Here is a 14105-nt window from a genome sequence, read left to right as displayed (position 1 = left end):
CTGGCTGCTGCCAGGGCGTCACTCGCCAGTCTTCATGAACTGGGTTTTACAAATCACCTGGGCGGCCAACTACTCGCAACTGGTCAGGGAATCTGCACTTTAGGGGGATGATCTGTCAGCCTGAATGACAAGACAATAAGAGCTTCATGCCACATCTGGCTCACACAACACCAGCCCTAACCCACATCAAGACTGACCAGGTCATGACTGTCGAGTCACATCTGGACCGCACAGCATCGTTCAGAGGGGTAACGGAGCCACGAGCGCCAAAAGCAGCCAAAAATTGTTTGGGTGATAAATCGTGCCAACAAATAAGTTTCCAATATTTTGGATTGAAGAAATTATGTTTGAGAGTAAAGACAGATCCCACGTGGTTAGTTTACAGTCAGCTGGGCTGTCTCTAAACCAAGCATTTCATCTCGCCGTGTTGTAGCTGGGCATACCCGTGTCCTCTGAGACAGCTCTTCACACGCTCGCCGATGACCCCCCCCCTCGCTTGTCTGACACCACTACAAACAACAAAATCATTACTCTTACAACTCTGTTCATGTCACTTCATCAAAGGATCCATGCGTGACGAAGCCCAATCACACCAGCATGCAACATGACACACGGCGACTCTTTCATTTAACAGTGCGTGCGCAGGCCATTTCACGCCTGCCGGGTAATTGATAGAATATCGCTTTCCTGTCAGACCCAAAACAAATATGAACGCTGTTAGCCGGTAAGTTCGATTTATCAGCTAGAGACGGATACTTCACCAGCTTCAGCCACATTTATATTCACAATAATAATGATGCACTGATTGTGAAAGTGCTGCAGTGACTCTGCTTTCCCAGAAAGACTGCAGCTGATTGATCTGGGACTGACCCGGAACCAGAACACAGACGCACTGCTGCCTGTTACGATGCAGTGACCTCTGTAAAAGGGAAATTACCTCCTGGACCCTGCAGAAACCACCTGTGGGTTTATCATTAAAAATGCATGTTGCAAAGTCTAGAGGACACACATGCCTGTATTTTAAAGTCTAAAAAAAGCTGCAAAGTACAAAACACTGCGGGGAACGTCTTTAAGCAAAGGTCACCGCTGTACGCCGCCCGGTCTGCACGGCACGCGGACTCTTCCAATAAAAACGTCACAAATGAAGGTTCAAGTATTTTACTGGAAGCATTTCCCCGTCTCCCTCGCCTCACCGAGCCTGGTTCTGTCGGAGGTTTATTGGGGTGGTCTAATTGCTGGGGTGTTGTCCACATTACTGTAGGGTCTTTACGTAAACATGTAAAGCACTTTGAGGCGGCTGCTGTTGTGACTTGATCTGAACTGCATTCCCATAATCCAACTCACTCTGAGACATCACTGGTAGTTAGAAATGGTCCAAATTTATTGAGCTCAAGTTAAAATGATCAGTGCGGCTGTTCTCACAGGTGTTAGGATCATTTTTACCCTGCAGGCATCCGCGAAAAAGAGGATTTACGAGACTAAAGAGGAAGTCAGACAGCTCGTTGACGTCTAAAGACGGTATACCATGTTCTGGCTGAAGTCTTTCTTCAGGAGGAGCGCGACCGCCGACACAGCGTTTGTAGTCCGTCACACTCATGCAGGTGCAAGAAACCCGAATCCCTGATGCTTGCTCCCATGTGTGGGATGATTGATGACACCTTCACTCCTGCCCATCACTCCTGTTTTCTCTGGTTACCTGTCAGGTTATGTATTGATTTTAAAATCCTTTTACTTTTCTTTAAAGTTCTTTATTGTCTTAAAAAAAGACTACCTGTCTGATCTACTTCAGCCTTGTGATCGAGCCTCTCGGGTCCCCGGGCACTTTGAGACTTTCGGTTTGTTCCAAAGTGCTGAACACAAACTTTTAATGGGACAGTGTCCAGGTTTACTGGTTTGACTATTAGAAAACTTAGAGAGCAGCTCAGAGTGTTGAGACCTTCACCCCAAACATTTCACTCTGCTGATAAGAGTGCTGTCGCAGTGAAACACAAAGTCAGTCTGGAGGAAGTAAAGCTGTGACCTGCATATTCTCTGGATCCAAAAACAACAACACACGTGTGTGTGTGTGTGTGTGTGTGTGTGTGTGTGTGTGTGTGTGTGTGTGTGTGTGTGTAAGCTGTAGCATGATGACACCAATGATGCTTGTAGTGTGAAACAAGCCTGAAACCAAAGGATGTTTATATGAAAGCAGATTATTTAAGATCACAAAGGAAAGCTATAAAAATGTTAATAATAATACAGACTGTGGAAGTTAACTTATTAATGTCACCAGCACATCTTTTTAAGCCCATCGGAGCATGCACGCTCTGTTTTGTGTAACTATTTTTAAATGCCAGTAAAATTGCAACCACGTAAGATAGCGCAATAACAAGGAGTTGTTCTTACGTAACACACATTCAACTTGTCGTAGGTCACGGTCTCATCCACAAACGGCTTTTTGCAAAAATCGCATAAAAAGCGTTGGCAACAGCAAAACCATTAAAATCCAGAAACACGCTTTGATCAGCTGTTCATATCACTTCCTACAATCGAATAAATGTCGGCGCAAACTGGCGTGGCCGCTATTACCTTCGAAAACTGGAAGTGACGCCATTTTCTGTGGGAAATGTAGTTTTCTCCCTGCAGGACCTTTCAAAGGTTTACTGGTGTTTTTGAAAGTCGTGTTTGACTTTATGTCTTTCTGTAAAATTTCTGGGAGGCTTAAACTTAAATTTCACTGTTGGAAATAGTTTATTTTGATGCTGTTTTTTTTTTTCAAATAATATTTATTTTCGTTTTTCTGAAAGTTTATAAAAAAATATCTCAAAAATGAAACTACAAAGACACTCCAAATAAATTTCCTGTAAACTATTTTGTGCAACTTTTTTGCATTTACAGTTTTGAGGGACAAACCTCTGAAATCTATTCTGTAACTAGAAATATGTCTAAAAAACAAACAAATGATTTTCTATTTTTTGCTATGTATGTAGTTACTGTGGACTTTAGTTAAGTGACAGGTGTACCCCGACTCTTCGATACACCTGTGATAAAACTCTGTAAGCTAACTATGTATCTGTAACTATGTATCTGTAACTATTAGGGGTGCAACGATATTCGTATCGATATTGAACCGTTCGATACAGTGCTTTCGGTTCGGTACGCATATGTATCGAACAATACAACATTTGTAATTTATTTTATCAACTTTCCTTCTGACGATGCTGTCTGTGTTGAGCGCTCAGTGGATCTGCGTTCGACTACTCCGCCTAGGCTGCACTGTCGAGCGCAGATCCACTGAGCGCTCAACACAGACAGCATCGTCAGAAGGAAGAGCGCAGGGCAAGCTAGCGAGACAGAAGTTAAGCTCTCCTTGCAACATGAACCTCCCCCACTCTCATTCAGATCTGGCGTTTGGAATTATTTTGGTTTTCATGTGACGTATGACCCTGAAGGTAAGCGAGTCATGGACTAAAGTAAAACAGTATGTTGGATGTGCCATGCAATGCTCAATTACATTGGTGTGAACTAGTGTGTTAGCGCAGTTAGCTCGTTAACGTGTTGGCCGTCTATCCCCATGCACGGAGCGATCGGCGGTAGCTCGTTAACGGAGATTTGCCGTGTTGTGGCGTTAAGGTCATTTCAACGAGATTAACCTGAAAGCACTAGTGGGAACACAACGAATATGACTGCACATTTACTCCGACATCATCCTAGTGCAAAGACAAAAACAACAAGCATGCTACTAACTTTAGCCGAGTCATTTAGACAGCTGTTAGCACAGGATTCTCCTTATGCTGCTGAGAATATAGCCCAGAAGAAGCGGATAGTATAGCTTTTATTTTGGAAAGAGCCATTTCTCTGTAATAAACTCTCTTTTCCAAAGATGAGTGATTCCTCAATCAGATACAGGGCTCGCAATATCGCTAGCCCGACGTCCCGGGGCTAGCGATTTTTTCAGTCGGGCTACCAAAATCTCTCTCTTCCCTGCCCGTCGGGCTATTGTAGGAAAAATATATGTCAATGCTTTTGCATTTTTTCAGAAATGTAGCTGGGTAATTATGTCATTGGCATCGGTGAGCCACTGTCAATATGTGACATATTGAAATCGCGTTTGAATTTGCGCTTGTTTTTTTGCTTTCACTTTGCAATCGTGCGAACTGTGTATAGAGAGCGACAGCACTGATCTGTGAGTGATGATAATTTGTGCACCAATTCCTCTGACATCGTCTTATTAATTGTTAGCTTACTATGCAAACATGACAAGTGAAATCTCCTGCAGCTTAAACATGTGAGAGGTTGATCGCGCAGAGAATCGCTGAGCTTATGTGAGTGTGTGTGTAAAAGCATTTCAGTTCTGCTGAGCCAAATAAGACAGGTCAGGGTGAAGAAGTGACAGCCAAAGAAAAGCTTACCACAAAACGGAGAAGTTATGACAAATCAGACTATAAGGCAAAAAGAAAGTGCAGCTTTATGGTTTCATGGACAAAATAATTTCTGTGGCTGCAATATGACGAGCTAAATAACCAGGGCTGCACATAAGTGGTCCGCAGGTGCGCATTCGCTGTCAAAATAAAAAACACGCACAAGGGTTAGGGTTAAATTCAAAAACTGTACTTTTGAGTTAAAATATATATTTATAATTTTAATAAATGACAAATTAAAAATGCATGAACATTTTTTGTATCGAAAAAATATCGAACCGTGACACCAAAGTATCGAACCGAACCGTGAATTTTGTGTATCGTTGCACCCCTAGTAACTATGTATCTGTAACTATGTATCTGTAAAGTGGCTTTTAAATTGTCTGATTTTTTGCTGTTTTTGCGAGCAGAGTGCTAATCAGGGAAAGACGAAGACTTTACCTGCAATACCAGCAGCTCAGGTGTGTTTGTTTCTTTGACTAAATAATTGATGGAAACTGACTGATTAGTACAATTTTCTTTTTATCGTTTGTTCTTTGTTTGATCTCTTTTCTAATAAATAAAACAATAAGAAAACAAACAGCTGAGGTGAGACGTGAAACTGCGTTTGCAATGACAGAAACCTGAGGTGCTCCCAGCAACTCGGGCAAACCCTGCGCTCGACCTTTCAGGCTTCATGGAGAGAAAATTCAGTCTTTGGTTTTACACTGTTGCTTTTTTCTTCATCGTAAATTAAGAAGTCGAGCAGGACACGATCACAAACGTACTCAGGAGGCTGGAAAGCACTGTTTCCATGACAACAATCCAAGCAGCGCAGAAAGGATGAAACAATCTGAGACTACACCTCGCACTGACTGGAATTAATTTCCTGTTGACTTAGTTCAAGATTAAATACAGCCATTAATAACATAATCCTAACCCAGCTCTCACCTTCAAACACGCCTGAACACTCAGCCACTGCTACAGGGAGCAGGTGCACAAGACAGGTCCTCACACTGCAACAGTGTATACGGGTTTATGACACACACACACACCACTCGCTCTGTGTGCTTTCCAGAGCCTCGGCCTCTCAGTGCTCTGCGACGAGGCTGCTGCAGAAGTCTTTTTCTAAACATTCAGCCGTTTGACTTCAGGGAAATGTTTCCTGCAGACTCAGCAGACTCACTGCTCTCACTGTCACGGCCGAACATTGTGCAGACATGCTCTGGGGTGCTGTTAGAAGAATCTTTGGATCATGTGGGTTGCAGAGTGGTGGCTCCACAAATTGAGCTTGTCCCAGCATCAAGGTGCATGCTCGATGGCATTGGGACTTCTTGTAGGCTGGTTTAACATCTTTGACTCTCATTTGTGTTCTTTAATAAGGTGTTATAGAGCATTTTGTCTGTGTGGAGCGCCGTAATGCTGTGATTGGTGAGGGCACTGTAGGTGGGTGGGTGGTCACTTTCATTGTAACAGCAGGATCAATGAAATCACTTTGTCTGCAACTTCACTTCTGAAGTGAGTCCTGCTAACCAGCGAGGCTAAAGAAAAGAAAAGAAACGGCTTTAACTACGTGATTTTATGACAATGATGTGAAAGTAGATTAGATGAAACTTCATTGATCCCTCGGGTGGGTTCCTCTGGGAAATTCATGCAATAGTCGTGAAAAGAAGGAGCGAGCCATGCTCTGCAGTAAACGCAGAGCAGCGGGGACACAGCCGCTCATCCTCACTCACCAAACAAACTCTCGTGACCTGACCGACGAATCACGGAGCTCGGCCACATTAAGACTCCACGGCAGTCGAGCGCTGACATTTCATTCTGCGGCCGAGTTTTTGTATCGTTACTCCCTTGTATCTTACCAGTAAAATGTCATTATAGCATCTGAATTCAACCAGAAGGCAAACATTTTCTGCTGGAGCGAATGGAGCCGAGTGGTTTGACATGGATTTCTCAGACAACCATTTTTTTTGGTTCATAGAAAGTCTACATTTATCCAGAATATATGGCATATTGGTCCTACACAGGGTAGCTATGAAACTAGACAGCTTTGGAAACACATGGATTGGACTTTTTTGACTATATTAGTTTCATTTTGCCTTTTTGAGGCTTCAGAGAAACTACCCTGCAACTTCTGTGTCAAACCTTAAAGGCCAATATCATTCTGGATTGTTAGCACAATGCTAGAATCATTCCAGGAATTGAGGTTCTAGCAAGTCTACCCAACTTCAAATCATGCAGTGCTCAGTGAACCTGCAGAGAGACCCAAGAGCTCCATCTCAGACTCTAACTCAGTTAGCATGTTAAAGGTTAAAGTTCATGAGCGTACAAATAGAAGAAGACTGAACAAGTATGGCTTGCTTCTCTCTAAAAAGAACAAATTAATGAAGAAACCACAAGACTTCTGGAACAAACAGCGGCATGAACAGCTGCACGTTTGGAGGAAATGAAACAGTTATCATCACAATGGTGGAGGGATGGTGCTTTGGGCTCGGTGCAGTCACTGAAAGGACCATGAACTCCTCGGTATACCAAAACATTTTAGAGTCAGATGTGAGGCCGTCTGTCCCACAGCTAAAACTGGGTAAACAGTCACCACCACTTGTATCACACGACACCATAACGGACAGAAATCCAGGACTTCCAGTTATACTGCTAACACAACTTCAGCTCTTTGCAAGCATCTGCACAGACAGCATGCTAACACTAAGCTAGCCAGCTAGCTAAGACCCAGAGTGAAGGCCGACCCCAGCCCAGCAGCCAGACCCTGAACTTCAACAGGTAACAAATGGATGAGCAGTCAGGCTGCAGCATCAGTTGTGCCTGTTTAAGTTTCTGAAGTAAATCATCATCAAATACAATAACCTCAGTTTGATCTGAATTAAGAAGCAGAAAGTTTGCGGCCATCCAGGTCTTTATGTCTTTAAGACATTCCTGCAGTTTAACTCAGTGGTGTGTGTTATCTGGCTTCATGGACAGATAGAGCTGGGTGTCATCTGTAGGGATGGAATCAAAAAGTGGTTCTTTTATTTTTAATTGCACAAAAGGACGAGAGCGCGACGGTAAAGTGCAGACTGCTCCAGGACAGACACAGCTGCATTACACTGCTAACACAACTTCAGCTCTTTGCAAGCACATGCAGACAGCATGCTAACGCTAAGCTAGCCAAGAGTGATGTTAAAGCTGGGTAAATGCTGACCCCAGACCAGCACCGTGATGAAGTGAGCAGCTGCTGAACCTCAACAGGTAACGAAGGGATGAGCTTCTGTCCTACCTGTTCATGTTTCTACAGTAGACTCACCATGACGACTGCTCTCTTTGGGCTGGTTTTCCTCTTTGCTTTATGTTGTCAGAAAAAGTGTATGCAGTGACTATGTCTGCTATGTCTTCTAATGATGCTGCCTAAGGGAAGCATGTATAATGTAAACAGACTTGGTCCTAGCACTGAACCCTGTGGAACTCCATAATTAACCTCAGTGTGTGAACAAATCGGAGTCTATTACATAGATATGATACAAACAGATAGCTGGCTTCTACACAACCAAACGTCTTTTCGCCCCCTGCTGGCCATTAGAAAGTCTGCAGACGAATACACTCCATACCAAAGCAGCCTGCAGTGTATGATTTTACTGCTCAGGTCATTGTAACTTTCTCTCTACTTATCCAGGGAATAAGTACTTTTTGTTCCATTTCTTTCCTTCTTGTTCCTCGCTGAGGCTTCACAGAGACAAATTCCCAATGGATCAAAGCATGACGTCAACAGATTAAAGCCCAAAGCAGAGCAGGAGCTCTGTTCTCTCTGAGGATAGAAACAGTGAGTGTAAACATCTCATTTATTCAACCACTCCCTTCATCCAACACCGCTGCATGGTTTTATTTCTAATGCTTTAAGATTTGATTGGATTCTCAGGTCGCTGTCACGACCCGGGCGAAAGCAGCTACAAGACTCTACAACACGCAGCGAAGAGCGACACGCAGCTTTAAAATTCATGCTCATTAAAAATAGACAGCAGATTGTTTTATGTATAATGCAACACATGTCAGGGATAATGAGCTGCACGACAGGAAACAAGTCGGTCAAAACCCAGCAGACTCCTCATGTGAGAGGAGAGCAGCTTTATTTACGGTTTGGATGAAGAGGCCTGCATCTGTGAACGCTGATGTTTGCAGCCACCCGCACTGTCTGCAACCTTTAAATATAATACTTCCCTCTTTGCCAAGCAGGGAAGCAGGTCGTGACTTAAAGTTCTGTCTTTGTTTCTCCCACGAAATGTGATGCGGTGCACTACAGAAGCTCAGCAGAGCATGTGTGAATGAAGAAGGAAAAAATCTCTTTCATTGTTCGCTAAAATCCTTTGGACTCCCTGAGTTTAGCTCTGAAAGACGTTCCACACTACTGCGTAACATTAACTCAGAGAAACTCATCAATCCTGGAACTGGCTCATTTCTTCTGACATCAACTGGTCTTTTTCCAGTGTGGAATGATTGTACAGCATACATCTCCAATGGCTTTGATAAACCAGAACCAATCCACACACACACAAGTATACACACAGGCTCAAATATATACATACACCCCTGATATTTGGTTAAATGCCTCTTAGCCACTTACATCTCTGCCAGATGCTTTTGGGATCCAACAACAAGCTTCCAGCTTGCTGGCTGATATTTGGCCGCTCTTCTTGGACGGACTGGTAGAGTCATTTAGTTGGTTGGTTTTCCTCCTGTGCTCCACAAACTTTTGGCTTTTGGGAATGCCGTTCCTGAAGCTTGATGTTATTCTGCTTTCATTCCAAAATCAGTTTTGATGGTTGTTCGGGATCGTTGTCCTGCAGGAACACCCAACTACATCCAAGGTTCAACCTTCTATGTATTTAAAGAATACATAGAAGAATGTGTATGTAGTCCTCTTTCTTCATGATTTCACCAACATTATACTGTGTACCTGCACCACTGGCAGTGAAACAGCCCAGAGCGTGATGCTACCACCGCCATGCGTCACAGCTGCAGTGTTCTCAGGGTTGAAAGCCTCACCTTTGCTCCTCCAATCAGCTCCATCTTTGTCTCGTCTGACCATCAAACTTTTCTCCAGATGCCGTTTGGCTCGTCCATGTGGGCAGATTTCAGTTGAGCTCGTTGATTTTGGAGCAGGAGCTTCTTTCTTAGTCCTTGGAGATGTGAGACTGGCTTCACTGTGGAAGTGACACTGGTGTTCCAGCAGATTCCAGTCCACAGCAGGCTTGATCCTGGGTGGGTCCTGAACATTGACAGTTTGGCTCTAATTCAGATGTGTCACCACTTTGCCAAGGAGTGGATGGAGACTTCTGAGCATGACTCCACTGAAGGATTAAATAATGAAATGAGGAATATTTTGCTCATTTTGGATTTGACGCCACACATTGGCCAGTTCTGTTTCTTTCTACATGTGTGTCATGTTGACAGTGAATGTTTACTGTGTGTAAAACTGGATTTTGTTAGTTGATGAAACCCTGCATTGAAAGAACATAAAAACTCTAACGATCGTATCTTCTGTTCATTGTATTTATTTAATTCCTTGTCTTTTTATGAAAGAAACCTTACAAACACGAAATACTTTCGTGACCTTTAACATGCAAACTGAGGCTGTGGAGTCTCAGATGGGACTCTTGGCTTTTGGACGTCCACTCCTGGGAGGACTGGTGAATGTTTTTCCTTGGTGTGAGCGTGTGATCAGCAGCACCGGCTGATGAACCAACCTCTTAATTCCTCGCTGTATTTCGTTTTCCACACTTTCCTGCTTCTATGTTTGGCTTCATAAATAACGACAGAGTGTAAAAGTGTCAGCATTCAAACCAGATGATTTGCATCATGTTTCGATATGTAAAACATTAGAAACTTTGTTTTAAACCGCGACGAGAATAAAGCAGCGATTCTGAATCTGTCTCCCAGTAACGATCAATAACACAAAATACCATTTTGATATAACAGCGATATTAATCACAGAACAGGTCAAGCTTAAATAAAACCCAACATTTAGATTTACATTTCTTATTGGAGTCACTGAAATTTGAATTCATGCTTATTAAAACTCAAACTTTACGGCCATCAGCTGCCAAACTGGACGCTGTGCTAGGAAGAAGAGAAACGCAGAATCTGGGCTGTAAGCAGGACGTGAGCAGCTTCCAGCTAAAAAATGGTCCGGAGTGAGTTTTCAGTTAGAAACCTGCTTTCCAGGCTTCATACTTCCTAATCCTCAGCACGCTGTGACGATGCTCCGACCTCTGACCTGCTCTTTATCTGTAAAGTCAGACATCCAGAGAGTGCGGCTTCCCCTCCCGTTGACCTCTGCGAGCAGACGCTGTGAGCTTCTCCCTGATAAGCGGATGTGCTGTGATATCTCACCTGCATCGATGATCCCTCCACTCGTGCCACGTAGGCGAATCGATCGAGGAAGGTGACGGTTACGGGGACGGCGACGAAGAATCCGCTAACGAACGCTCGCAGGCAGCGTCGCCCCGCCGTGGCCTGCTGAGCCATCGCAGATCTGGACAGGGAAGAAGAACATGAGAGCGGGAAGTCGACGTTACCGCGACAACACGCAGGAAAATAAACAGCGCTCAGATTAGACTACGTTAGATTAAACTTTATTGATCTCTGCGGGGAGGCGGGGCAATGCAGCAGTGGGAGATTAATAGAAACACACCAGAGAAAGTAGAGGTGGGAATCACCATAAATCCCACGATACGATATTATCACAATACTTAACGCACGATACGATATTATTGCAATTTTTAAAAATATTTTGCGATATTCAGATTCTGTACATAAAGGTAAACTTTATCAATATTCATTTTATCTAATATCAAAGTCTCGCACTCAGTCTTTCTCTCATTTCAGTTTTATTGTTGACAAACTGAACGGTTTGTATTACAGTCTAGTCCAACTTAACTGAATGTGAGTACGTTTGCTGATAGCAACACCATGTGATTCAGCTAATAACACGGGGATTTCATCATTTGTGAAGCCAGGCTGAAAACACTCAGCAATCTGTGCATTCACGACTGGATGTAATGCTGGTAGCTTAGCTGTAGCATTTGTAGCTGAGGCTTCAGCTTCCGGGTAACAAGGAAATGACGTCATTCACGTAGATTACTGATTGGCAGCGCTAACTCGAAATTTTGAGTTGCTTTTCTCAAAATTTTGAGTTAATAAATCAAAATTTTGAGTTAATATGTCGAAATTTAAATTTCGAGTTAAAATAACTCTGAATTTTGAGATAATAACTCAAAATTTCGAGTTATGGATCCTTTTTTTTTTTTTTAGTGGCGGAAACGGGCTTCCATAACATGCTCTGAAGTCAGAGCACAGAAACCTTTTTTGTAACAAAATATCGATTTCTGCTGTCCCTGTATCGATACATTAGTAGCAAACAGAATATCACGATACTACACAGAATCGATTTTTTCCCCACCCCTAAGAGAAAGACCTGGAAGCAAAAAGGTAAATACGGTGTGTTAAGTGAAAAGTACATGTGAAACCTTTCAGATACACTGAAATCAGTCATTGACCTGAAAATGGATGTTTTCCACATGACTGACATCACATTAGGGGAGCATGAAATTCAAGGGAAAATGGCATCAAAATTCTCAATTAACAAGAAAAAATGTGGTGAAGGTTTCATAGATCAAAAAGATTTGCAAAAACCAAAATTGTAGTTTGTGACAAAGAAAATGCAAATCAGGCAATTTAGAAAATGTTGATAAACGAAACAAGAGGGAGGTTTCCAGTCGCACAAGAGTCACTGACAAGAAGCATTCTTACAATAAGTAAAGCTGTTGTAACAATGCTTGTGCCAAGGTCATGCACATATCCAGTTATACCTCCAAAACTGTCTGAAAGCATCAAGCAGAAGCACTCATGCAGATGAAACCTGCAGCAGGACTGGAAACAAACATGCAACAGGTCATAAAGATGCAAGAACAATGAGCCCCGCAGCACACAACACGGGGTAGTGCTGTTCTGCAATGTTTGATACTGATGCTTTTGTGCGCCATTAAAGTGAAAAGCACAAAGACTCGAGCTGCTGGTGGAGACAAATATTCATCTAAAATCTGCCTTAACCATTATATTTGAAACGTTATATGATATTTGGAGTCGTGTGTGTGAAACCTGATCTAAATGGTTGCTGCTTGCATTCTTTAGAAAAATGTGTTATACTTTCCAAATTAAGAGACGGCCCTGCCTGCTGCGGGTAAACCAACGACCCTGACTGACGAAAACTCGCCACAGAAAGAAGTCGTCCTTTTGCGAGTTCTTATCGCAGGTTTGGCGACAGCGAACGCTGAAAACACATCACGCTGAGCCCGTTCCCCTCCTGACAGAGTTTTTCATCCACTCTGCTGGTGCGCTCCAGGAAGCCCAGACAGGCGTGAAATGACCGAGCAGCTGGCGGCGGCGGCGGCAGCCATGCACCGCTGCCTTCGGCTAACAGCTAACAGCCTCGCCTCCACATCGGCCGTCCTCACTCTGGAGATCTGCCACAGCTATTACCTCCACATCACAAGAATTCAGATGAAACATCATCAAAGCACACTGTACTCTGCCTCCACGCTTTCAGAGAGTGTCGGCGAGGCCGCGTGAACACATTCAGGGATTAAAAAAGCTAATCTGTTTCTCCCTCTAATTCAACGTCTCAATGCAACGTGGCAGTTTACCAGCATACTGCATGTCAATACCAGGAAGCTTTTTCAGTACTGTGAGGCGAAGAGGCGCAGGAACACTTTCCCAACATACCAGCAGACAGACTGCAGAAACCCTGTTAGTATGAAACGCTCCCAAGAAAAACTGATTTCTTGGCTCCACACAGAAGAATCCAAGTTGTAGGTGGAAGTAAACAAACTGCCATCATCTCGCTTGCAAACTTGCACTCGAGTTCCAGTTTAAGCAGTTTGCAGCAAAGAAGACAGAAAAACCTGCAGGAGATGTTTAAGGGAGACTTCTGTGCACTCAGGTTCTAACAGAATCGCACTGTGGTTGCTGCAGACGGACTAACGAGCTGGCTCGTCAGGTCTGCGGACTTCCAACCTCTGGACTGCAGCTGCTGCTTTTCAGTGCTGGGCGAGCGCAGCGGTACACAAACCGATTCTCGACCTGCAGCCAGCATCCCTGCAGCTCACAGAGCCACAACATCAACCTGATCAGCAGGTCTGCAGGGACGCACAGACCAAACGGGCCAAACAGTGTGTTTGATGTTCATGTAGCTCAAGTTTAACTTTCAAGCTTTTTTTTTTACAGCTTTTTCGGAGTAACCGAGTCGTGTTTGGTGGTCATGCTGCTGGGCAGCACACAGCAACAGCAATTTAGCTTCATTATATTGTAGAGAAGGGAGACGTACCTACAGCCAATACGTCCGAAACTCACAGAAAAGTCTATTAAATATTGGGGTGAAACGTCTCTTATATATGTGACGTAACTATGCAATTTATGAAAACTATGCAGCCCGTTCCATGAAGCGGTTTAAAAGGTGGCTGTTTGCTGTCACTGGGCGCTGACAGTTAACTAATCAGAGGCTAAACAGCCATCAGCAGAATAGGGCTGATAGGGTTTTACCAGCAGCGCATTGACAAAGGGAAACACGGTGGAGCAGGACGGACAACAACCCACAGGTGTATTTGGTGTTTGGACAACATTCAGGTTTCTCCCTGAGGGAAATCTGTCTGCAGCCATGGAGACAAATACTGACAGCAG

At 43.6% G+C, this 14105-nt stretch overlaps 1 protein-coding gene across 3 annotated transcripts in view; it reads right to left on the bottom strand.

Moving 5' to 3' along the window:
• immp2l (inner mitochondrial membrane peptidase subunit 2) overlaps positions 1–14105 on the bottom strand; it is a 215565-nt gene that overhangs the window by 165924 nt on the left and 35536 nt on the right. For 2 of the 3 annotated variants that reach the window (XM_026172424.2, XM_026172421.2), the window contains exon 2: positions 10761–10902. The exons of the other annotated variant lie outside the window; for it this stretch is intronic. In XM_026172424.2, coding sequence (XP_026028209.2) covers positions 10761–10895 — 135 coding nt within the window. In that variant the 5' untranslated portion in view covers positions 10896–10902. The remainder of the gene's footprint in view (positions 1–10760; positions 10903–14105) is intronic. 3 annotated transcript variants of the gene reach the window in all.

This window comes from Astatotilapia calliptera, chromosome 7, assembly GCF_964374335.1.
Source record: "Astatotilapia calliptera chromosome 7, fAstCal68.1, whole genome shotgun sequence".
Taxonomy (NCBI): domain Eukaryota; kingdom Metazoa; phylum Chordata; class Actinopteri; order Cichliformes; family Cichlidae; genus Astatotilapia; species Astatotilapia calliptera.
Note: the sequence above shows the minus strand (reverse complement) of the source record. Positions and strands in the feature narration are given on the sequence as shown.